General features: G+C 42.4%; 1 protein-coding gene across 2 annotated transcripts; it reads right to left on the reverse strand.

The window, feature by feature from the left end:
- Positions 1-707: 707 nt before the first annotated feature.
- On the reverse strand, positions 708-25,565 carry nt5c2b (5'-nucleotidase, cytosolic IIb). 2 transcript variants are annotated; one of them, XM_080463267.1, is made up of 18 exons: positions 25,447-25,565; positions 24,077-24,193; positions 18,846-18,919; positions 9,957-10,074; positions 9,313-9,408; positions 9,120-9,211; positions 8,954-9,011; positions 8,237-8,330; positions 5,803-5,856; positions 5,530-5,613; positions 5,172-5,213; positions 4,961-5,068; positions 4,213-4,279; positions 3,825-3,995; positions 3,393-3,444; positions 2,993-3,053; positions 2,649-2,825; positions 708-1,483 (listed from the first exon to the last, which is right to left on the reverse strand). In XM_080463267.1, exons 2-18 carry the CDS (start codon positions 24,172-24,174, stop codon positions 1,247-1,249), a joined length of 1,683 nt encoding a protein of 560 aa, XP_080319393.1. In that variant the 5' UTR covers positions 24,175-24,193; positions 25,447-25,565; the 3' UTR covers positions 708-1,246. The 2 variants fall into 2 exon arrangements, with proteins under 2 accessions (XP_080319393.1, XP_080319394.1); XM_080463268.1 differs by lacking the exon at positions 25,447-25,565 and adding an exon at positions 25,396-25,434.
- Positions 25,566-25,977: the final 412 nt, after the last annotated feature.

Genomic DNA, 25,977 nt, shown 5'->3' on the forward strand with positions numbered 1-25,977 from the left:
GGGAAAAGGGAATAATGAATGAGTGACTTCACAGTGTTTAGAGGAGAATACTGCACTCACTCCGTCATCAACGACGTCAACAAATCTGTGAAAACCAAAAGAAAATAGAGACTGAAGCCGCCAGATCTCCCAGGCTCAGTTTTCATACTGAAGTCATTTGCATCCTGAGGCCACTTACGAGTTTTTACACTAAAACCACTAAAACCACTTTGCGCGTCTCTAAAGTTGTGAAACTCCGAAATAGACGACTGCATACCGGAGTTCTCTGAAACAATACTGCATGTCCGCCCACAAAGACCAGCGAGGTCGTCTGAAACATGTTCACCTTCTCACTATTTACGGGAAACACGGTCACGGTTGTCATGGAGATGGGATAACGTACACACAGTCCTCAGTGTTGCCTGGCAACATGCGCTTCACTCAGGACGCTACAGTCTGAACCAACACACACACACACACACACACACACACACACACACACACACACACACACACACACACACACACACACACACACACACACACACACACACACACACACACACACACACACACACACACACACACACACACACACACACACACACACACACACACACACACACACAGGTTCGTTTACTACATTGACAACAAAAAGGCATCATAACAGATTAAAAAAAAAAAAAAAAAAAAAACTAAATCTTGTTCCCATAATTGTTTTTCCTTTTGCATAAAAAAATTAACTCGTGCATCTTTTCTGGGCACTGAAAGTGTTTTTCCGTTGCGGATCGTGTGCATACAGGCAGAGTTACAGTACGAGGACTGAATCATGAAGCTGCGCCGATAAAACACTGAGAAACAGCCGGTCAAGTTTTGCTCGTGTGTCAGTGTGTGTGTGTGTGTGTGTGTGTGTCAGTGTGTGTGTGTGTGTGTCAGTGTGCGTGTGTGAGAGAGACAATATTACAGAAATCAATTAAAACAACAAACAAACATGAATCATTTGTTGTTGTTGAGGTCCGAGCATCATCCTGATCGTCAGATGATCTCCTCTGATGCTGCTCCTTTATACTTTCCATAGATTTGTCCAGAGGGTGTGTGAGTGTGTGTGTAGCATTGGCACACACACACACACACAGAGACCCACACACACACACACACACACACACAGAGGTGTTTCCTTGCTGCTTCACTTAAAGAGATCACTACACAACTCCACTGGGAAACACAAGAAGGCAGAAACACGCCTCTCCTCTACACATACAGTTTATTACTCTTCCTCCTCTTCCTCCTCCTCGTCATCATCCTCGTCGTGGCAGTGGGTGATCTCCTGGGGGGTCTGGGGGAACAGGTTGGGGGGTTTGATCTCGCTGAAGGAGCGGGTCAGCTGGCTGCGTTTGCACTCCAGGTCCTTGCAGTCGCTGCAGTGGGTGCGGTTGCGCGTGGCGAGCGGCGACTCAGCGTCGATGTCCACGTGGGCGTGTTCGACAGTCGACTCGTGCGGCATCTGAGGACGAGGAGGGAGAGGGTCTCAGCGGCTCTATTTTCAGCCACTTGTTCGACATTCAGCCGACACCAGCAAAGTTTAAGGTCAAAGTCTGGAGATACACGAGGCTCGTAGTGGGATGTTTTTTTCCAATTGGAGTGTATTCCCATATCTCTAAATACAGAAAGCTCAAAACTAAAGAAAGGCTGCACAATGTATTGAAAATGTATCACGATCGTGATGTCAACATGAGTTGATATCACATGATAACATTTTTTTTAACGTTTCAGCCCGACTGAAAAAATAAAAGAGCTAAAAATGGGTTGAAAAGCTGAAACAGCAAAGAGATTGAAAGAAATGGAAGACAAGCGTATTTATCTTTCTAAATTTGAGGCATGAAAATTAAATAAGACAGTTTCTGTTTATATTGCAAAACAATAAATACAACTTTATGAGCGGTGCAATCCTCAGCTTAAATGTCTTTTGTGGCTCTAAACATTTGAAGGTTGCAGATTGCTGCTCCAAAACACTTTCATCAGTTCAAACTGCTCAAATTTTTCACACATACACACACACACAAAACAAAAAGTGCCGGTATGACTCTAACAGAACATAAATGATGAATTAAGAGATCAGACGAGCTTTCATTGTTCATTGTTATGCAGATTGTAGGATAAATATGTAATTACAGGATTCGTTGCCACGATCTGTTTCTCTTCAGTTTGGTCTCTGCTGTGATCATAAAGCCTCTCGGTTACCAAAGTGATGAGTCCCATCACAGGATATGATAAAAGCGGAGCGCAGCTTTAAAAAAACATCCTGGAGCTTTAGTGCCTGAAGAGAAACGTGGTTTGTGAAAACCTGTTTCATTTTTGTACGGATCATGTGCCAATGATAAAAAAAAAAGCGGATTTCTCATCAGCTTCAGCTTTTCTTTTTGATTCATCGTAAAAATGAAATGGGTTTACTTTAGAACTATTAATTATTCTATCCAAACACAGTCTCTCAGATCAGGACTCCTTATGATGTAAAATGTTGACACGAGCAGGTTAGAACCATTTATTACGAGACATTAGACAAAGACTGGAGACTTAAAGCGTCGAGGTAAACACAGTTAATGTTTGACAGATTTAAACTGTGCAGAGGACACGTCGGATCAGCCGGACGGTGCAGCGGCGACACTCACCAGCACGTGTGCCGCTCTGAAGAGGTAGCTGAAGGGGTAATACAGCAGGTTGATGAAGGAGGCGGCGTACAGGTCGGCGTAGCGCATCACCTGCGAGGCAAACAGAGTCTGTCTGGAGCCGCTGCGGAAAAGGCTTCCCATCATGCCGTAGCACATGTCCATGTCGTGTGTCACTTTCTACAGGAAGAAAACAAACAAACAGTTTAATAACTGTAGAAAAGCCTTTATGAAGGGTGTTGAGACTGATCTTTGGTCTCTTCAAACAAACTGTATCGTAATGACGTGCGTGTCACTTTGTAAATGGGCTCTTGCTGTCATGGAAACGGAGGCGACCGAGGCCGTACCTTGACCCTTCTCTGAATGGTGCTGATATCCGGCCTCTCGTTGCTGCTGCTGTCCAGATGTCTGAGGAAGGATGAGGGAGACGATGAGAACAGACGGGGGGGTGGGGGGGTATTGACATCAGTCTGCTGAAAGGCGACGTGTCAAAGAGGTGGTGTAACAGCCAGCCGCGCCGCGCTATAAATACCTGAACGCAGTTATCAGGCGGCCTGCGAGAGCCTTCAGACTTTAGCCTATTGACCTTGTTGCGCTCTCTCAAATATACGCTCACATGCATGCAAACGGACGGCGGGAGAGCAAAGAGCAGCACGAGTGACACGGGGCGGGCGGGCGGGGGGGGGGGGGGGGGTTAGGAGAGCTGGTTCAGGGTGAAGGAAAGAGGGGAAAGGCCATGTCGCTTACTTGTAAAGTTCTGCAAGGAAGATATCCAGGCCCTGCAGTTCCTCGAACAGCGCTGAAAGAAGAACAAGGAGGGTAAATTTCTAGACGGTACACATGCAGCTCATCGAACCATGAATGACCTGAATGGGCAACACTTTGATTTTTATTTTTATTTTTTTTAATTAGTAAAGTTCGAGGTTTAATCTGTTGCTATTTGGAGAGATTCTATCTCACTCGGAGGTCACTGTCTCATGTAACTACCTGTGGACACACTACATCCAGGCCCTGCATTGTAAAACACCCAATAGTGCCTGTTTGAGGAATAAACCTCACCTGACAGTTTTCCTCTCTAAGATCTCGACTCGGACTAACTGCTATGATTCTACTGCTTCATAATTCTCTTAATGAGCGTCAGTGTACGTTGTTATGCTGGATGTGTCTTTGCTGGCTCACAGCTCTTGTCGGTCCACACGTGCAGCTCCTGGGCCAGCTCGGGGATGACCAGGAACGTTCTCCAGCCCTGGCGTTTCTTGGACTTGAGGATGTCTCCAAAGATATGATCCCCGATGTACACGATGTCCTTCCCTTTGGCCCCCAGCAAGTCGCACACAATATCCGAGGAACCTAAAGAAGTGAAGTCACAACGATTCAATTTTAACTGTGATGACAGGAGTCAGATAAAGTGTGGTATGACTGTTCAGAGGCTGCTGAAGGTTGGTGTCGTCTATGAAAGAGGCTTAGGTCTGATTTGAAACTATCAGGTTTGTGCTGTTCAGGGTGTCAGAAAGATTTGTGTCACTTCCGTTTAAATAGTGAACGCAGCCTGAAAGTTGAGTCTTACCTCCGGAGTAAACGATCCCATGCTGCAGAGGCCCCGTGTAGGTTCCTATCTTTAGACGCCCCGTTGTCTGAAATGCAAAATGGAAAAGCATGAATGTAGATTTCATTTATAAAAGAACATTTTCTGTGTGTCACACATTAACTTAAAGATGCTGTGGATGCAATGCACAACTAACGACCTAATTTCATCTTGAGTTGGTCGAACCAGTAAAACTGTGACTTTAAATTTGAACTTTGAACGTTTTTCTTTGTTGTGACGCAGAGTAAAGGAAAGGACCAAACAATCACTGCAGAAGGTCACTGCAAAGTAAACATAAAGCCAATGTTAATGAGACGTGACTTTGAGACTAGTTCAATAGCAATGAGGTCGCTGGCTTTCATACTGATATCTCAGTTCGGGTCTCAGTGTTGCGTTGTGTCCACTACTCTTAGGAAATTTGAAAAAAAAGAAAAGTCTTCTTTGCAATTTTTAACAATTTGCTTGGTGGTTTGACCGGATCAGAGCCTCTTGCAGGCCAGTTTCTGCCACGAGCCTTATGTTTGACACCCCTAATCCACGGGCATATTACATAATGAACAAATGCATGTTTATTCACTAACAACACCGTTTCTTGAGTGAAATGGATAGCAGTGAGAGAGACGAAACTATCCCGTCTTTGAATGATGGGAATGGGTAATAACATGTCAGTAAGTCCTCCCGGGAAGTGCAGCTGTCAGAGACGTGTCCCAGCTGTGCTCGTCCTGCTCACCGTATCGACTTGTCTGAGCACCGTACCCTCCCCGAAGAACAGCGGCTTCCTGGCATCCACCAGGATCAGATCAAAGTAGGACTTCCAGGGCCGGTGGGAGGTGCCGGGCTGCGGAGGGTACACACACACACACACACACACATGCAGGAAAGGTTACACCACAGAGCAAAAGAAACACTTGGTACCATCAAAGAGAGAAAGGTGCCGTTACCTTCGGGCCATGGGGGAAGTCAAACAGGTACGTCATGATTTTCTGTGAAAGACACAAAGAGCATAAGTAAGGCAGGTACACGTTGGACAGGTCACCAGGCCATCACAGTCACACACATCCCGTCCCGATTAACTTAAAATCCAAACAGAAGGAAGAGGGAAGAACACTTAACCAATAAGCCAGCGAGATACTCCAGTTAACAATACTTTAATTTAGGATTTCACTAGAAAGTCTAGGGAAACAAATCTTGAGGTTTATTCATCAGCATCTGTCTTATCAAGAGTAACTTTTTTCAAAACTTTTTTTTTTTTTTTTTTACAGCTTGGCCTCAAAAAGTGAGCTGCACACATGTACTCACATCAGTGTATTTGTAGTCGCTGTTGGTGGCCAAGAAAACCTTGGCTACTTCATTCATTCGGCTGAGAAGAAGAGGCAGCTTTCCCTGATGGGAATAGACAGAAAGAAAGAAAAAGGCTAAGCATCTTTACAAAAGCAGCCAACTGACAAAAACCGTGTGTGTTAATGTGTGTGTGTGTGTGTGTGTGTGTGTGTGTGTGTGTGTGTGTGTGTGTGTGTGTGTGTGTGTGTGTCTTCGAGCAGAGCACAACCCTGATGAATACTAACTACTTACATCTTTGACAACATACTTCTCCAAGTTCTCCACAGTCTTCTCCTTTAGAGTTCCCTGCAATGTCAGAACCAGAAGTTACACCAATGGACAAGAACTCAAAACTAATTCAAATGTCAGCTACTGAAACATCTTAATAACAATAAATCATACATTTAATTTCGAACGCACTTTTCATTAAAAAAAGTTAAAAAAAAAAAAGAATCTCAACGTGCTCCAAGCACTTTAAAAAAGAAGCAACATAAACGCCTAAAAGTATGTTACGGTATGTTCTACGCTACAACACCAAATTCCCACTACATCCACAGCACATCCCTCTTAATGCAAATGTGTTTAATCATAGAGATTTATTTCACCAATGTCTCCTACATCAATCAGAAACACTAGACTTTAAAGTGTTCGCGCATGGCGTGTTCGTTTAACAGGTTCTGACTGCCCTTCCAGTGACATGGAGTTCAAGAAACTTGGTGTATAGAAAACAGAATCCTGTGACGAGTGGGCGACTTCAAAATGAAATATCGCCGCAGTATTTCCACAACATGGAAGGAAAACATCCTAACAAATCAAAGACGGAGGCAGGTGTCAAAGCCTCCGTTTCTCAGTGGATCTTTGTTGGTGTGTACCAGAAAGGAACTATGTCTTTACTTCAGTGTACGTGTAATGAATGACACCGACGTCATGGCATCCAGCACTGTTTAGGTAGTTATACTCATGTATGTGGGTAACTTTCAGTGTGTTCACATCTTGTGAATCAATTGTCAAGATGCTGAAGGGTAAACTTTGTTCTGAAAGTGTTTCCACAACACACTTGTGTACGGTCACGACTGAACCAGGACTGTCTGAACCAATGTAGATTGCGCAAATCCTGCTCATGTGTACTGAACTGGGAAATCTAAATCAAAACAGCTGTTTGGAGATGAACTTTAAGAACACGCTGTTCTGGTGAAAGGTTTAATTCATGTTTCGATTGAAGAGTCCAGAACAGAACTTCTCAGGTTGTTCTGTGCAGCGAGAGACGACACATTTCAAATCACAGTTTTCTTAGAGATCCTTTTAAATACTTTCTTTTTAAAGTTACATCAGTTGAGAAATGCGTCTTTTTTTTCCTGCTGCTTTGTTTCAAGTGTATAGTGGAGCAAGTTGTTACAATAGTTTTTGATGAAAATAGAAATAACATTATCGGCAAATTTTAACATTAATAAATACTGTCTCTGCAGCTAATACTAGTACTAGTACTACTAAATACTAATAAAGCCATAATAATAGGAATGTTTCTCAAAAAAAATGTCTTTTATTAGAATTAATCAACAGATGTCTGCTGTACTAAATATTGTTTTCAAGCACACAAATAATAATTTTCTATGTGAGAAGATCCATAGGCGATAAAAAAAAACCCCTCTTTGGACAGGTGTTAAATGCTTTTATTTGATATTCTAAATATCTGATCAGTTGCTACATACAATGTAATTCTTATGGTTCTGCAAGAGAGCATATTTTAGAATTAATTTAGCCTTTACACAATAAATTCTTCCAATAAACTGTGGGTTTAGTAAAGGTAACCAGATAATAGTAAATATAAACATTTATTTTTTTATAATTCTTTTTTTCTGCGTCGGTTCTCCCTCTAAAGCACCCTGCGACCCCCCCCCAAAGGACGCCTGCCCCACACTTTGAGAACCACTGGTTTAGAACCCGTTCACACGTGAAAACACATTGGTTTTGATTCAGAAAAGTTACACGTTACACTCTTACACGTTAGCGTTTTGAAGACGATGTCTGTTTACACGGAAACATCAGGAACGATGAAAAAAATGTAGTTTTCATGTCTGGACCTCCAGTGGGTGCTGTTGTTTGTTGTTGCAATGAAACCGCACACACAATGGCGAGTACACGGACGTTCGTATGGACAGACGATCCAGTTGGATTGTTATTCAAGGAACTCTCAACTCTAAACCTACCAAGTCCCAGAAGAATATGGACTCGGGAGTCATGACATTCTGGAGGCAAACATTCTTATTGACCATCTACTGAGCATGTGCAGAAGAAGTTCTGACTACGGCCGTGGTGCGTGGCCTCAGAGAGAGCTGCGTGTTTGGAAGAGTCAGCAGCTGTGTATGTTTTTAGTTTTGTGTTGGTTTGATTAATAAAATGGTGAACCGGCGAGCCGTGTCGGTGTCTCTGGGCCTGTTTGTAGCGACGAACCCAAGAGATGCAGAGATGCTTACTAAACCGCAGAAAGGTTTTTGTTCCGACTTGAAAACTTTGTCACATAATCGGGGCCTTAGTTTGATTCGGGAAAAGACACAGGATGCTACTATTGTTCCTGAATATGGAGGCCTGGTACATGGTTCAGTTAAAACAGCAAAATGTCATTGAAAGAGTAAAGAAAAGCGAACATTCTGTAGACGTACTCCAGGATAAATTCCGGCCGTCTCACCTTGAAGTGGACCCAGTCCACGGCGTCCCGGACGTCCTGGAACATGCTCTTATAGGACATGAAGAGGTCTCCGTCTTTGAAGCCTGTTTCACAGCTGGGGGAGGGGAGCAGAGACACACACGTGCACAGCCATCGGACAGGCCGTATCTTTACAGAAGGTTTTTAGAAGCATGACATTTGTTTTTTGTTTGCTTTTAAATGGGATAGCCTTCCCTTGTTGGAGGGGTCCCCAGCCAAACAGGAAAGCAATCTCCCCCTAAAAGACCAACAACCAGGTTTCAGAGGACAAAGGACATGCAGCCATTCCAGATTACATCCTCAAAAAAATTACAGGGCATTAAATTCCCCTATTGTAACACCTTGAAGATTATTTTTGTTAAATCACGATTTCATTCTCGCTAAAAAAAAAAAAAAAAAGAATTATTAAAATTAAAAAGTTAGTAAATTACATTTTAATCTCAGTCTGATAAGAATCCATGCTTTTATTGTAAACTATTGGAAGAGGAGATTAAGAGTTTCAGTAATTAAAAAGAAGGATTCTGCGACCGATTTCTGGTTTGATTGCAGTTTTAAAACAATTAGCTGACATTAGCGGTTGAGAACACCCGGACCCTCCCATGCGTCAGGGCCTGCTCTCCACCCGGTGTGGCTTTGCGTCATCGTGCGGCACCCCGAAACTTGTTGCACGACAGAAAGCTGAAAGTAAGAATCTCTCACCTTGCATATCTGTCACAGTTGGAGAAGAAATCCACGAGGCAAGCGAAGAGGTAGGTCTCTGCAGAAAACAACACCAGCGAGAATCAGAAATCAATCCTAACGCACGGCGGTCAGACGCTCCCCCCTCAGACAGACTCTGGCTCCTCTGTGTTCACAGGGACCTTACCTGGGAGGTTGAACAGTGTGTTAAGGATATAGAAACGCTCCGTGTCATCTCTCTGAATGAACTTGTTTGGGTACCGTTCACGGATCTCAGGGCTAGGAGAACAGAGAAAACCGCAAATCGTGTTTATTTATTTATTTATTTATTTTTTATCTTTATGCTGAGATTCAAGCAGAGTATGGAGAAAATGACTCACCCTCGAAGGAAGTTGAATCCATGGACACAGACCAGGATGTTACCGTAGGCGTCAACCTTCAGCAGGTTTCCATACATGGTATCAAACACAAGGCCCCTGAAAGAAGGAAGAAAACTTCAGGACTTGATTCGCCACGTCATCTGTTGTTAAGTGAAAACTCATAGTTTTGAGCAAAGTTTGCAGCACCCACTTGTGTCCCAACATGAAAACAAGCGGGTGCTGTTGGCTGTTTTTGTAATCAAACTACACACACATGCGCTCAGAGAACAACAAGCTGTAAACATTAACACTGGAAGTTCACAGACATTCGTATGGACAGACGATGAAGTTGGATTGTTAAGACGTTTGATTCTCAACTATAAAACTATATTTTCTCAAACGTTTTGCCATAGAGACAGAGTCGGGGCTTTTTCAAAATTGTGTTTTCAGTGGTTCCGAGCACCAGTGTCATGGACTAAGCAGACCCCCCAAAAAGTCAAGAAAAGTTTAGCATTTTCGCTTGAAGACATTTACACAGGGCCTAAGATGACTCATTCTGTGATTATTATGAAGTGGGTTTTAGCTGTGCTCTGTGGATGTTTCGCATATTCAAATAAAAAATACACACAAGGCAGAGAACACAGAAGGCGTCTGGTTGTACTGACCTGGTGGGAAATGATGGGTCGTAGACAAAGCTGAGTAGCTCCTGGGGGTAGCCGATAGAGACGAGTCGCTCCACAGTCAACTCGAAGCCTAACGACTCGTACTCAGGTGACTTGTAGACTAATAAACAAACAAAAACACGTTAAGTTTACCAGATATAGGATGATGAAACACCGGATGCAGAAATATGAAGTGCGAGCTCATTCTGACTATTTCTGTTGCTGTTAAATTATCTCATTTGAAGTTCACACAATTGATGAAGCAGACGCAAATGTTTTTTTCTTTTTTTTAGTTTAATCTCTGAGACTTAAACAAACAGATCAAATTCATCTTAAAAATCTAAAAGCACATTCACAGTTAATGGTGGATGGTGTTTCCTTTGATCAACACAATGGCATACTTTACACAACATACACAAACTTTAAGGCAGACGTGTAGATACACATACAATAATCTGCTACTGAAGTTGTATCTTTCGGAGCTATCAGAAGAAATGCAAACTTCACATAAACACTGGAGGAGCGAGTCGTGTGGTCATTACGCAATGGTCGATGGTCAGAGGTGACATACGGCTCGTCGAGTTCCCTAAAGTTATGCAACGCATACATGTGACTTTTCTCAGGCTACTTCATCCACTCAGGACTCTGTCGTGTCTCTATGTTTTGCTAACAACATGTTCAGACTATAGAGGACGCTGCCCGCACACACACACGCACACGCACACGCTGCCCTTGTCTCTCCTTGCTACCAGCACAGGTCTGAATGTTCTCCACACAGAAAGAAGATCAGGCATGGAAATGAAAGAGTGCAGGACTTCCATCGGTGCCTGAAACGAGTCCTGCAGAGGCTGATGAGCCTCCGCCGCGCGTGCCCGTCACATTTTAACCCCGGGGCAAGCTGAAAGCTAACCAAAATTCTCTGGAAATGAAAACGCAGAGTGATGCTGGGCTAAGAGAAGGCTGGCGGAGGATTAAAATGTTATTTGACACGGGGAAAGGAATAAGTCAGATGTTATAAATACAAAGCAGAGAATGCACTTGTGTTATTGCCTGCTTTCTACACTGCCGGCGGGGTGGCGGGAGGCCTCTGGGAAATATTGGCTGATGATACTTGGAGGACAGTCAGTGGAGGGGGAGGCAGAACTGCAGGACAAACAGAAAAACATCTGCGTCCTACTCTGCAAAGTGTGTGTGAATTACACACAGAGGGGTACTGAGAGCACACTGAGGTACAGGGAAATCTTTGTGCTTTTGTTGACATCCCGCCTCGGTAAGCATGAGCCCGTTTCTGCATTTTAATCACGTAACCTCTTGCAGTTTGCCCCCCCACTGTGATCCCCCAGCAAACTGAGGGTTTGGGCCTTTTGCCCAGAGCAGTAGCGTTCACAGGCTAAAGTGCCCCCTCCCCTCATTCCCCTCGTCCTCCTCGTCCACTTGTCATATTCCTCTAGAAGCTCCGAGGTGCTACAAAGAAACCTATTTTGGGAGTTGCTATCGCCACTCTCTCTTTCTTTAGTCCACTGGGAAGCTCTTTTGGCATGCTGTCCTTGGGACATTAGTGTGGCACTCCCTCTCACATAACGTCGGGCATATAAACTGACATCTCAATCTAGGTTATATAAAAAAAAAGTCAGGCCAGTCATCTTCAATCAGGAGGTTTTGTTACATAATAATATTATCAATGTAATTCAGGCACCACTCTGAAAGCCCTTTTTTACTCAACTGAGGCGAAAAACTTATTTGAGCTTGTCAAAATGATCTGAAAAATCAGTGTTACTCTCGGCCAGGGGTGTCAAACATGTGGCCCGCCAGCTGAAGCCGGCCCACCAGAGGGCTCAAACTGGCCCCTGATACCACACAGCAAAGTATGAAACATAAACAGTGATTTTATAAATCAAAACCAACTGCTGTTCTTAATTTGTGGCAAAGTTTTGGTGAGAGTGGAGGTCTTAACAAAACACTGGCACCCAGAAGTGAACAGCAGATGGAAGCATTGCTCATTGCCCAGAGATCTGAGCTGCAGCAGTCAACGTTAGCCACCATATTCCTAGAAAAACCGCTGTCGCATCAAAAGAGAAACACTGAGGAAGGAGATCCTGTGATTTAAAGTTTTGCATCTGGTCTGGCTTCCGATTCCTGGTTGCTTTCATTGCTATTTTTCATTGATACCAAGTCTGCTTTGCTTTTGAGAAACTTGAAAAACACTACTCTGCCCTCCTCATCAAACCCCTCACACAGACACATGACACCACGGCCTGCACCGGATCCTTTTCACTAGTTATCCTAGAGACGACTCACTACTTCCAATGTTTGCAGGGAGATTTCTACAAACTGTTTTTCTCAATGGCCACAATCGAGGCTCTGTCCACAAACGAGCTGTCAACAGACCGAAAACTTGTGCTAAAATCATTTGCGTGCACGGAGGAAGTCGTGTTATTGCTTCCTGCTGCGTCCTTGACTCTCTCATGTATCAGTCTCATCGGGGTCGGTGCTCCCCAGCTGTAAGCCTCTTCTTGGATTTCCCATGCTGTCATTAAGAACAAGCATGCAGACACACACATACCATCTTCACTGAGCGGAGAGACGGCCTCAGCTCCTCAGATCTGTCATCTGGCATCTCTGATGGGATTATTGCAGGATAGTTTTACTCCAAACCGCTGAGCAGTTCGGTCCTTCTACCAACTTCATAGGCCTTCAAGCGATATACAGCCGTCACACACGGGGTGAACAAAGCGCACCGCTCCACTGACACAGCACCAAACCCAGATCGTTTATCCAAACCATGTCACATGGAAACTTTTATTCCAGGCTAACAATGTCCTAATTTATCTGCAGCCACTTTTGTGCAAATGTAGGCCTTTGTTACAGATTTGTGACAGAACCAAGCATATTGTAGATGGAGGAGAGAACTTAAACAGCCTGGGGGCCCTACATTACAGCCAAACGTCTGCTGGTGGAGAACTAGGACAAAGCTGTGGATATCTCTCAATCTGGGCCAAAATGTGTTTGAGCAAGATTTTTCTATTGTTTGTTCCGTTTTGGAGCCGGAGAGCAGATGAAGCAATGTTGTCTCATTTAATATTGACAGAGCAAACAAAGCCTGACAAAATATTAGAAAAGTCTGGAAGCAACGAGGATTTACAAGTGGAGCCACTGACCTGTTCTGTCCCACATGCTGAGTGAAATGGGGAGAAAAACTTCACCGATGTGAAATCAATCTACAGTAAGTTGCTATGCAGTAAATTACTTGGCAGGAATGTCGACCTGACGTGGAAAATACATGCCTCACACATCAGCCATCAAACTGACACGCGGTGACAATGCCATTAACTGCGGCATCTCACTTGAATACAAAGTAGAAGTGGGTAAATGGTGATGTGGAGGATTCGATGTACCAATCAAATCAGCATTATCTGCAAGGACTGCGGCTGCTCGCATTGCGAAGAACGCTTGGGACAATTTGATATTATCTACCCACAGACACTGTAATTCTACTCCGAGAAAATAACACCGCTGATGCAAACAATTATGTGCTTCCAAGAAACTATGTTGGAGGTAAAGGCTTCAGGAAGTTCATGAAATACATTGAACGTGAATACACAATGCCAAATCCTGAACCGTTTCAACTCGAGTATTTTATACCAGTCGGCTGGTCTATATTAACGTTTTTATTTAGTTAAAAGATAAATAAGTCACACACACATATCTATATATATTAGAACTGTCAGCGTGGATTGATCAGTATATTATCAGTTTATTCACCAATTCATTAGAAACCCACCTTTTATCATTAGTCTTTTAAATGTACTAAAAATAATATCTATCAATACAATTCCAACTTAAATTCTATTGCTTTTGATTTCTCAAATATATTACATATCATATGAATGTCGTGAGCACAAGTTGAAATATATAAAACAGTTAAAAATCTACAACATGAGTGCAACAGCTGAGACACATATAGAAATAAAATAAAATAAAAACTTTTTTTCTTTATCGTGAAATACTCCTATGATCTGATCACCCATTATGTAGCTGCCTTGAATAATTGCGGATTTTATTTTTCACTTTAGAGAGTTGATCCCTGTGAGAGTTTTTCTTCATTACAACTTCTCACTGTGGCTGAATTTCCCTCTTAACTCAGGGCTCTAACAAGTAATCATTGAAAGTATGAATATTTGTGTAAAAATGTAGAAAGTGAAAGTTAAAATATGTCTGGGAAATAAATAATAAAAATACCTCGGGATTTAAGGTATTTGTACTGTCCACAGTGTCACAACAGGCCAGATGAGATAAATTCTTGAAACCGAAGCAATAGTAGATGTATTTTTTCTGCTAGTTGAAGTTTAACCTAATTGGAATAATGTTCACAACCAAGTTGTGAAGAACTTTAGGAGTATTTCGAGAAGTGTCAAAGGTATTTTCTAACTAATATAGTTAATATCTGTGTAATCTAAGCAGTCAAATGTTGTTGTTTCAGTGTGAGAGGTGCAAACAGAAACCCGATGGTTCGGCATCACGTTGCTGCAGCAAAACAAACAAGACGTCAAGTCATACTGTACTAACAGAAGCACTGACACGTGAAATGTCTCTCTGCATCAGGACACGCTGAGGTAAATTATCCTGCCAACATCATTCTCCATTTCTCTTTAAGCTCAATTCACTGAAATGTCAACTGATTCAGCATTACTTAGTAGGAGTGAAAAGCTTTTACTCTGAGAAGGTTTAATGTTCCACAGAGGTCAGTTAGTCGCTCTGATTACATTTATATTCATAATGTGGCCGACTCATTTTGATTTATTGGCGGTAGAACGTAATGACTGAATGTTTTAGTTAGAAATTAGTTTTTTATTTCCATGGGGATTTCAACAATCTTCTTCAGGGACGGAGAACCTCATCCATTAATTCATTATCACGGCGAGACAGCAATGGTTTCTTCAACCAGAACGATTAGTTCAATTAAGCTCATCATGCCTTTAGTTTGTTCATAAATGTTTTGCTTACATCTTTTCAGGCATGAAGGTTGTTAAAACTTAACCCTTGACATGTTTCAACGGTGAGCTTCGGCCTTCGACAGTGTTTCTGATGTTAACCACGGAGATTTAAGACAATTGTGTTATTCATTCACCTTAAAGACTTAATAACGGCATGCCATTTGATTTCTTTCCACCTTGTTATGAGTAGATTATTAAGATGTTATATCTCCTGGACTGTCAATGAGTGAGTGTTTTTCTTCTCACATTTGCACGACAAGTTCACCTTTCAATATTTCACAGTCCTTCAGCCGTACTCTGGATGTTCTAAATATGTCACATGCTGGTAAATCTTGTCTAGATTTTGACTGGATGGTTGAAAGGATGACTAGTATGAGTGAAAAGCTCATTTTGTTCTCCTGTACGGTGAAGGACTTCCGGGCTCAAACCCTGAGTCAGCTATTGTGGGAAATCAGTGTGTGTGACCGACCTGCTCGCTGGAGGCTTTTCAAGAACAAACTTCTAGTTTCCTACTCTTATTCCTGAAGTAGTAGCTGTCAGAAACGGGCTGCACTTTTCCTTATTTACCACATTCAACTCTCCTGGAGAGGGCAGCCATACCTTTCTTCTCAATAACTGTTTCCAAATAACATTTATGGGTGGGGGGCATTTGGGATCAATAACTTACTCTTTTCCTGATCTAAATGCTGGGCTCCAGGCTATTAAGCTTCGGATTGAGATGGTTGTCTGTCAGTTTCAATCAAGAGCAGCCTCATGAGAGTCAAGATAGTGATATGCCAGCTTCTCAAAGAAATCAATAACGCCCCCTGCTCCATCCCAGAAAGAAACTGCTGACAGGACTGGAACGAGGAAAAACACTGGAGGACAAAACTATGTACGAATTGGGAGTTTGTTTGCCAATGGTGTTTGTCCCCGATAATGGATTGGACTGGAAAAACGGCGCCATAAAAACCTTTAAATTTAAACTTTAAAGTTTCTCTTTGTTGTGGCGTAGAGTACGCGTGATGAAAACATCTTGATTTTCACAAAACCAAACAATTACAACAGAAAAAGACTGCAATTTCAAGGTAAAGCCAATTTTAATGAAAGCTTCAGGTGCAAAATACAGTCAGTTTGTCCATAAATCTTCTTCTATGGCTGTTGCGTAATGCATGTTTTAACAAACTCCCCCTGACAGCATGGCTTTGAGGCTGGTTTGCTCAGGTCTGAATGTTGTGTTGTGTTGTTACCCTTAAGACATTTGTTAAGAAAAAATTTAAATAAGTATTTTCTTTTTGGTTTGGACGGATTGGAGTCCGTTGTGGGAAGGTTTTGTCCCATGAACCTTATGTTCAACACTCCTGGTATGAAGGGAAGAGATTTATTACTTGACCATTCTTGAAATGTTTGATAACCACAACTATGTGGTGAGCCGACAGTCTGCAGTTTCTCATGGTACTTTGAGCTCGAATGTTAATCAATGTACAGAGTAATACTTAAGAACAACAGGTAGTAAATGGTTAAAAGTAGGAGTTGAATACCAGTTAGACTACTTCTTTTACACCATAATTAAAACCAGAAAGAGGTCCTCATAAGACTGTGGGCCTGGTGAAAGTATGAGTGAACTCTTTGAACTGCCCGTTTCACTTTGAAGTACTTCCAACCGCATTTTGAGGGCAGAGTATTTCATTTCACAAAGTTTCATGAAACACTCAGACTTACTGTGCATTAATGTGCGCAGTAACAACTTGCTGTGCCTGTTGTTACAATCAGTGGTTATCGGATTGCTTTTGGTAAATGTAGTGATAGCACCTCCACGGCTGATTTAGATATGCGTCTTTACGCTGAACTCGGAGTGAACGAACTCAGAAATAGTCAAATCTTTATTTATCAGCTGTTCTGAGAATGAAAACTCTTGAGTTTTCCATGTGAGGGCTTGTGAACTCAGAGGTCAGGGTTACACTCACAGCTTGTTAAACCGACTCCTGCCACATATCGAGTACGATCACTACATCAAACTGCGTTAGTGTTGACTAACAGCTTCACTGAATTTACTACGAGTATTGACTGACAGCTGTTGGCAGGGACCGTGTTGGTGGCGTGCCCATTCATAGAAACTGTTATTTGCATCTCACACGACCTTTGGAAGCAAACGAAGACACTGATTTAGTCTTCCATTCATTTCAATGCACTGAAACTGTGTTTTAATTATGAATACATGACGTTTCCGGGAGCATCGTGTTGAAAACAGAGTCTTTGAAGAGCACATACTTGAAGCATGTCGCGCGTGTGAACTGCCTCCACCCCCACCACCTCAACCGGGGTGCTATTCTGTGAAACTGACGAAGCACCTCGGTGATCAAACCGGAACGTTCTCCAAGGATACACGATAGCCACGCTTCCAGCAAACATTAACACTTGGTTATGAGCTCCCATAAAGAGACTCGTGTCAACAGCTGAGCGGCTCTCACTCTGGAGGGGAGGAGACGGGTCCGGAGCCACGCAGGGGCTACCAGTGTCCCACGTCCTCCGGGGAGCCATCAGCGGCGAAATCAACAAAGCAAACATGACCTGCTTTCCAAAGTCAGGGAGGTTTTATTTATAGACGTGGAAAGCCCAAAAGCTGGAGCCGAGTCACAGAACAAAGTGGAATGGAGTCCGTGGATGTTTTTGCTCTGATTACTGGTCAGATGGGAAAAAGAAGACGTTCACGCAAGCTGACTTTGTGTGTTCGGGTTCTGATCCGAACGGTTTTCCAATGACCTCGACAGCATCTTGTCGACAACAAGCAGCCGCTGGAGGGGGATGGTAGCGAGGCCAAATATAGAGTTGAAAAGAAGGGATAGTGTAGACTTCAACATCGACACCAAACACATGAGGTCACAGAGAATTCAATCACCATGGATTTGTTTTTGAGATTTAAAGTGCTCAAAATACATTTGGACAGTCACCAAACTTTTTTTTTTTTTTTTTTTAAACCCCTGGCCATTTGTTATTCACATCTCAAGACACTTGCTCTTTGTGTCGTTAGTCTGGATTTACTGGGTGACACACACTGACTTTGACAAACTGGGATTATTTATAACCTTCTAACGTAGTCACCAAACTGTAAAAGAGCGAATAAGGTTGTAAATGGTTTAAAGTAGTTAAACATCTGGTTATGAGTAACTGTAAGAGTCGTATGTGAATTATATGAATAACCGTTCAGGATATCAAATATAAAAAAAATAATTCAATCAATAAAACTTTTTTTTTTCTAAATTATAACAAAAATCTGGGAGATGAATGAAGTTTGACTTTTGTCATTTGTTTCCTCGCACTACCACTGGTGAAGTGATAGATGAGAATGTATTTAACCCTTTATGGCTGTGAACTTTGCACCCTAGGTACTTTGCTACAGATACTTTAAGTAAAAAGATGAAAATGTTAAGCGTTACTTATAATTAGATCTGTGGGGAAATTAAACAGATCAAACTTGTTTATATTTCTAAGTTAAGTTTGTTTAAAATCGATGTGTTCTCACTGGATTTCTCAAAAGAGGTTTTAAAATATATTGTGGTAGTTGCCACAAATAGGCCAAAACAAGCCCCCAATGAGTCAGTCATCACTTTGATAGGAACAATATTTAAAATTGTATAATGTATTTATTTTAAAAATGGACATAGTAGGTGACCTTACCCACCCAACATGAGTAAGTTTGTACAAACCCAAGGGGAAAACAGACAAAACTTGTGGCAATATATAATAAAATGTCATGCCCGGTCATTATTTACATAAATTCCAATATGCTAACATGAGCAACATCGATTTCAACATGTTACACAACTATTGGTTAACATCCTTTTTGACTACCGTTGACTCGTCAGAAATCAGGAAGTGACCAAGTAAGGCCACTTTGGCCAATAAAAAGATGACTTACCTGCCAAAGTGTAATCCATATCAAAGCCAAAGCACTTAATCTTCTCCATGGCCAAGCTTCTGTTGACAAAGACTCTGCAGGAGAGCAGTTGAGATAAATGTGTTATTCGCAATGCGATCAACAACAATTAGATTAGCATTCTCAGGAGGGGAGGCTATTCGTGGGTGAATAATGTTTACTTTAGCTCACTTCAGCTTCACTCAACCGGCCTGCTATAACTCAATTATAACCCCTCATAGTGGCTCCATTCAGTACACCAGAATGCTCCGGGTCAACTAATCAAACACACTTCTTTGTGACGTCTCATCCACAGGGTTTGCGTGTGGATATGACGATAAACTTCACTGATTTAGGCCCTGTTTACACGACAACATTTCACATGACAACACCTAATCCGCAAAAAAAAAAAAAGGAGTGCGTTTATACTGCAGCTGCGGACACAGAGACAACGATGTAGTTAGTATGCCGGGCCACTGGAGGGTGCAGTTGCTTGATTTTGTTATGAAACTACACAGACGTGCGTGCAGAGAGCAATACACTATAAACGGGAAGAAAATGGAGAGAACCCGACATCCGCATGGACTGATGACACATCAGATGCTATCAGGGGTGAGTCTCAACTATTGAACTACTGATATGGACGATAAAACTAGAACCGCGGGTCGTACCACTACGCAGCCGCCATGTTTGTTTACAACTGAATGAGCAGGTGGGAGGGGGAGGGATGTGAATGCGCAGTAACAGGCTCTGTAGCCTCCGGGCAGTCTCCGCAGGAGGGATTTGCGCTTTGAAAGAATCTTTCCACCTTGGGAGCCGGATTAAAAACTTTGTGGATACAGTGCAATCCGCAAACTGGTGCCGTGTAAACGGACCCCCCAAAAGTGAAGAAAGTTTTGCGGATACACTCGAATTCGTTGTCGTGTAAACGGGGCCTCAGAGTCACAACTTACAAAAAGGGCTCCGATTTAAAGAACTTCCCCCTGCTGTTCTATTAAAACATCTGTCAAGCTGAAAACGTCATGACACGAAGTGTATCAGTGACCTTTCATTTGTATTCATCCCTTCAAATGTTCTTCTTTCATTCAGCATGTCAAGTTTTCCGTTTCACGCAGAAGTGGTGACGTTTAAACGGTCAGAGCGCAGCTAAAAACGCAATGATAGAGTGAGGTGAAGAGAAAAAAAAAATGGACGAAAAAACACGTCAAATGACATCCAATCATCTAAAAAGACTAGTTTCCATCCATCCTCTCATTGTAGTAATTACAGGACAAACAATTCTTTCCTGCATTGTTGTTGCTCATGTTCACTGGAAGCATTGTAAAATAAACAGCAGCTTTCCAGTGAAAGATGACTGAAAGAGCAGGAGGAGGAATCATGTGGAAACTTAAGTCAACTATTCCTGCGTATTAAATAAAATAACAGCCCAACTTTGGTTACTGTCCTCAAAATTAGAACTAAAGGTCTACAAACAGCTGAATTTTTAAACTACAGTACATTCCTATAGTTGCATAATTAGTGACGACGAGTTTCAAAATTCCAAAGACTTTGTTCATATTGCCTAAAAATATGGATTACAGTTCCAGCAAACATCATGACCGCAGATAATGTCTGAAAAGACTGGAACGCGTCGTGGCCGTCATGATAGACTGTGTTTACATACCCTCGCTGACACCAGAAAAAAAAAAAAAAAAACAGTCACACACTGCTGGCATGGTCCTACATAACTTATCTCCTCGGGAGCTGTGACAGAGCTGAATGTGTGACTGCGTTCCTAGATATTTCCGAGTCAATATTTAATCATGCGCGAAAATTAAACAGAAACATAAAGCAAAAGTCACAAACGGCATGCTGGAAAAAAAACAAACAAACTGATGACACAAGCTCAAAACTGACCAAACACGCAAGATGCCCCGTCTTTTTCCTCAATGGCATTCTCATCACGTCAAGAATTACCTGGCGGCGGATCCATAGTGAACAAGTTCCCACTTAGAGCCGAGTCCAGGACACGACTGGCAATGCATTCTGAGCGATATTAAACCTCACTTTGACTCCGTCGGTTGGACCTGCTCCGGCAGCACAGGGCAGCTGTGGCCCACAAACAATGCGCCCCCTCCCTCGCTCTCTGGGCTTTCTTGTCATTCAGACATTTTCTGACTTGTTGCAAAAATGATTGTGGCCCTTCTGCGTCATTCTCTGTTGTTGCGTGCCGTCGGTTAGGGTTGTTGTTGTTGCGGCGTGATGTTTGTGGGCTCTCAAAGACATCCAGAACAATCACAAGTCAGGTAGAATCAAGCAAGCCGCCGCCCCGGGCGGCAAGCTGCCGGCATCACTCAGATCTGCTTCTATATAAAGAGGGGGGCGGCTAGAAGGGCTGCGAGTACCAATGTTTCTGCTGCAAGAGTCAGAAATCTGTGGAAAACACCCATTGACTCGTAATCTTTTTTAAATATCCTTTGAGTGGGTAAGTGGGAACATGTGCCTCTTTAGTGTTTATTTCTAACCAAACAATAACAAAAACAGTTTCTTCCAATAACATGGACATGATAAACACGCTCTGCTTTAGCAAAGCATCTATTCCTAGTGCGTTTCAAACAAAGGTGTGTTTGAACACAATGTGCACAGAAAATTCTAAATTTCAAAGTGAACTTTCTTAAACACTTTGGATTGCTGGACAGAAAAACTTGATAATGTATAGGCAATCTTTAAGGAATGAGAAACGGCTAAATGTGTGTGATTTCTGTCAGTTTTCCAGCACTTTGCAGGAGATCTGATCGTGGAATTGGAATGTATTCAGTCATAATTATGCTGTCTTTAACATGTTAAAACTACAGAACGAGCCTCAAGCAACACCTGAGGGTAAAACGTAGCACTGACACATATTTCTAGCGAGCGCTTGACGAGGGGCTGTCGTATCATTAATATTCCTGAAAGATGTTTCGTTTACTGACACACGACACTTTAGATCATTCATCGCAGCTGCTGATTTGATCTCATGGTAACTAAATAATTAAGATTAATAGCAAGTTGTTGCAGGTAATTATGGCTTCTCACCTTCAAAGGCAAAACTATTACTTTATAAATAAAGACAAAAGGTGAACAAAAGGTGCAGTTTGTCTCCATTAAAACGTTGTAAATACTTCATGACAGCGAAATACTCGTTTTCTTTTGCAAACTCATCATCATCATCAAACTCATCATTACTCAGTAATGATCATTTCTATGATTTGAGTTACATGAAATAAATTAGAGTGTGCTCAACAGGTAAATGTATATCAGGTCATTAGATCAAGTACTCGACAGCAAAACGTGTTCTTATTTTCCCATTATTTTGTTTCCATGAGGACCGTTTAGCCCGACACCTGACCGAGCGTCCAAAAACAAATGTACTTCTTCACTGTCAACATTCCTCAGTACTGAGCTGGTGTAAGCCTTTTCGAGCGGGAGATTTAACTCTAAATCTTTTCTATTTCGGTTGTGCTGTTGTCCTTTCCACTGCAACCTCCTGCCGGATGCCTGAGGGTGGCGTACCAACGGATGGCCATAAATGATAACCTGCGCCTCTCCTGAGCTGGCTCGTATTGACAGTAGGTGGGAGTGCCCCTATTACTGTAGTCGGCCTCAACTTTGGTCCTGGTGACAGAAGTTTTGCCACAAATAGCTGACACGGGCCACGCCACAGAGCACCTACAAGACAAGCTCTTAATAACATTTGCTGTGAGGGCAGCTGAGCAGCAATCTGCCAGATTTTTTCCACTGCGGTCTAATCTCATGCAGACCGTGATAAAAAAAAACCTAAACGTTATCTGTGCTGGACAGAGTCGTCGGCCCTCTGCTGCGCGTCTGATCTCAGAGAAGCTCTCGCACTGATGGAATGGCCTTTGTCTGACTGAGAGATAAACAAAAGGTCAAAAAACCCACACAAGAGCATCATGTTAATTATCCAGCACCTCTGTAGTTTCATTTTGCATTGCAACGTGTGCGTGGGAGCGGGGTTGTCACGAACCGGATGACAGCCAACAGATGAATGAACGATGGGTTTCATAAATGCGGTGACCACTGTATGTTACATAATGGCATGAAGTCACAGCAACACCCATGATAAACACAGCTCAGAGTTAACCATTAAACAACAACACCCATTTCATTACTCCAACAACGAATCACATCCGCGTCACAGCAGCCGTTTAACACCGTGAGCGGAGGCCATTCACCTCAACGTTACTGGAACCACTTAATATCTGTATATGTACTCTAAAAAGTATTTAAAGCCCAATGTGATTTTATGTAATTTATTTCCTACATTTGTTCCCCAGGCCTCAACAGTCTGCTGACATTCAATCATGAGGCGAAAAAAAAAAAGTATGTATTCAAGAGAAAGCCACAACCAACAGGCACAGATCTGTACATTAAGTCCTGCTTTTTATGTCATTTGGACTTTCAACAGTGTGATGAACGATTGGGAGTTAAACCGATTAATCCAGATATAATAAACAAACAGACACCCGTCAACAGTGTACCGTCCACAAAAAGTCACTTTCGATCAACTGAAGGCTGGTAAATACTTTACAAAGAATTTTTTTTCCCCAAACAGTCAAAAATAAATGAAAGGTTACAAACTGTAACACAAAAATAATGCCACTGTAACTGATGTTGATTTGTGGAGTAAAAACAATAAAGAAATTCACTAACTGGTCACTCTATAACACTTCCGTGTAAATAGTGTTTGCTGTGTTAAGCCTGTAAGTATTAATATTTCATACCAGTACAAGTATTAATATTAATATTACTATTTTTAATCTAGTTTTATTTGATATTTAACTTTCTATTCTATTTATTCTGTGTGTAGCAATGCTGTAAAAGAATTTCCCTGTGGGATTAATAAAGTATTTCCATTCTATTCTCAGTAAAGGTTACATGTCTAGGAAAGGCAGGATGACTATGCATTAAATCTGAACAGGAGCGAAATCCTTCTATTTGTTTTCCACCGCACAGTGGTTGTCAAAATAACTTTAACAAAAAAACAACGCACAAAGTATCTTACATCTGATTTTTAAAAAAGGCAATAATGATGGCACATATGAACTTATTTTTCTGTGTTTTCACTACTTTTTGGTTCCTCGGTTGGCTACTGAATTAGAATTACTCCTTCGAGTTTGTTATGTACCCAATGAGAGCTAAATAACAGACCATTAAAAACTGCAAACTTTGTTTTATCTGGATGTGCATGTTACCTGTGGTAGGGCTCCCTCCTGTATTTTTTCATTGCCAAGCCGTCCATGTTGGCGGGCAGGTCTGCATAGTTCTGCAGTCTGTCACTCCATGAAGTCATCTTGAAAAGCTGTCTGCGTCTGAAGACACAAGGGAAACAACACTTCACTTAACTGCGCTTCAAAGTTTGATGGGGAACAAGAGCACGTCTGACTGTTATGAATAGCTAATGAATCACAGATTGTGAAATTTGACTCAATCAAGATAGTGAGGAAAACTGAGGAAGCCGTTAAGCTCAAAATGTGACAAGCTGAACAACTGATGAAAAGAATTGAATCACTGTGGGATTTACTGTGACCAGATCAAACCTATTACGAGATTATATTGTAATCAAGTGAAAGCCGAGTACCTCTGCAAGGCCAGAGGGTTCAAGATGGCTGGGTATATTTTCAGAGAACACATGAGAAAACTTCAGCAGCAAACTAGTAAAGAAAAAGTCTTATGGAGTTCAGCCAGTGTTTATCTTGGCCCTGTCTATTAATAATCAGCTGTACGCGTTTCTTTACATACTGACACTTTATCATTGTGCCACTGTTGCAGAAGGGGAACAGCTCAGATCGGTTTTCTTGCCAGCACAATTGCAAATGGGAGTCAAATGCAGAGGCACAGGAGAGCTTCAGCTGGGCCACAGACAGCAGCGAGATGCAGTAGATGGTCTGCACTCATCTGATCTTACAGTACAAGCCAGGATTCACACGAAGCAGCACAGCTAAAAGCAATGAAAGAAAGCGGATTGCACTGCCTGTTTTGTATGTGTTATTCACTGAGGTCTTTTGTGGTATTTTGGCCCACAGTGGGGACGTCTGAGGGAAGAATGTATGTATTCTGGCAACGATCCAGTGAAGAGAGAGAAAACCTTGAGGAAACCTGCACAGCTGAGGAGCAAATAAACAAACAAACAAAGCCAGAAACAGCAGCAGACATAACTTCTCTTTGTTTGAAGGGGCAGAAACAATACTGCAACTGTCACCGTCTTCGGCTCTCATCTGCCACGGAACACGGACGTTTAGCTTTAAAACCGGGGAGAGGAGACACGGTAGATGATGGAAAAGACGGAAACGTGTGTGTTGATTTAGCAAGGAGGGATCCCTTCATATCAAACAAGCGTCCCGTCCAATATTTACCGAGGAATGCAAAGAGCTATAGCTAACGCTCAAAAGCTCCCTGATCCTGCTCCTTCCTTCTTCATCTGACAACCACGAAAATCACTACCGGCAAAGTTTACGTGTTTAGCAGGCTTAGAAATGAAGGAAATGTGCGTGGAAAAAGCATAATGGGCAACCTGTCGGGGTAAAAAGATTTCCTCTGCTGCGCCTTGCTGTACTGTACTCACCTCCAAGCGAGTTCCTGAATAAAACCAATGCACCGTCAGCTGGTGTGAGCATGCGCAGTGAGCCGCGTGAAAGTCAGTTAAAGTGTGTTTTCTGACAGAGAGCTGCGGGCAAGGCGCTGATGAAGACTGTGCAATGAGCAAGCAGAAGATGAGTGTTTGTGTCCTGCCCCCTCCCTCCCTACCTCCCTCTCTCTCTCTCTCTCTCTCTCTCTCTCTCTCTCTCTCTCTCTCTCTCTCTCTCTCTCTCTCTCTCTCAGCTGTTGTTGTGGGACATGCAGTGGGCGTGGCTTAGAGCTGTCTGTCAAATCATAATGAGGCGGGGCTTATTACTGTCAGTCAAAGGGAGGCGGGACTATCTGCCGTCGTGGCACGGACACGTGACCACGTTCTCAGGCTGTGTGAACTTGAACGTCAAGCTCACGGCGACCTGAGATTAACCCTTTAATTGCGTTCACCGGAGAGTATGCAAATAAGTTAAGAAGAGAAAAGCACGTTGATTTTGTCGCTAAAACAGTAGAAAAATACACCTGA

This window comes from Lipophrys pholis (genome assembly GCF_963383615.2).
Source record: "Lipophrys pholis genome assembly, chromosome: 5".
NCBI classification, from domain to species: Eukaryota; Metazoa; Chordata; class Actinopteri; order Blenniiformes; family Blenniidae; genus Lipophrys; species Lipophrys pholis.

Bases quoted from the DNA above. Each gene is read 5' to 3' on its own strand.
- nt5c2b (XM_080463267.1), bottom strand. From the start codon at position 24,174: ATGACTTCATGGAGTGACAGACTGCAGAACTATGCAGACCTGCCCGCC. The intron at 8,331-8,953 runs GTGAGAGATTCT...CCCCTCCCCCAG, and splicing joins AACTGTGACAGATATGCAAG to CTGTGAAACAGGCTTCAAAG. The intron at 5,857-8,236 runs GTGAGACGGCCG...CTGACATTGCAG, and splicing joins TGGACTGGGTCCACTTCAAG to GGAACTCTAAAGGAGAAGAC.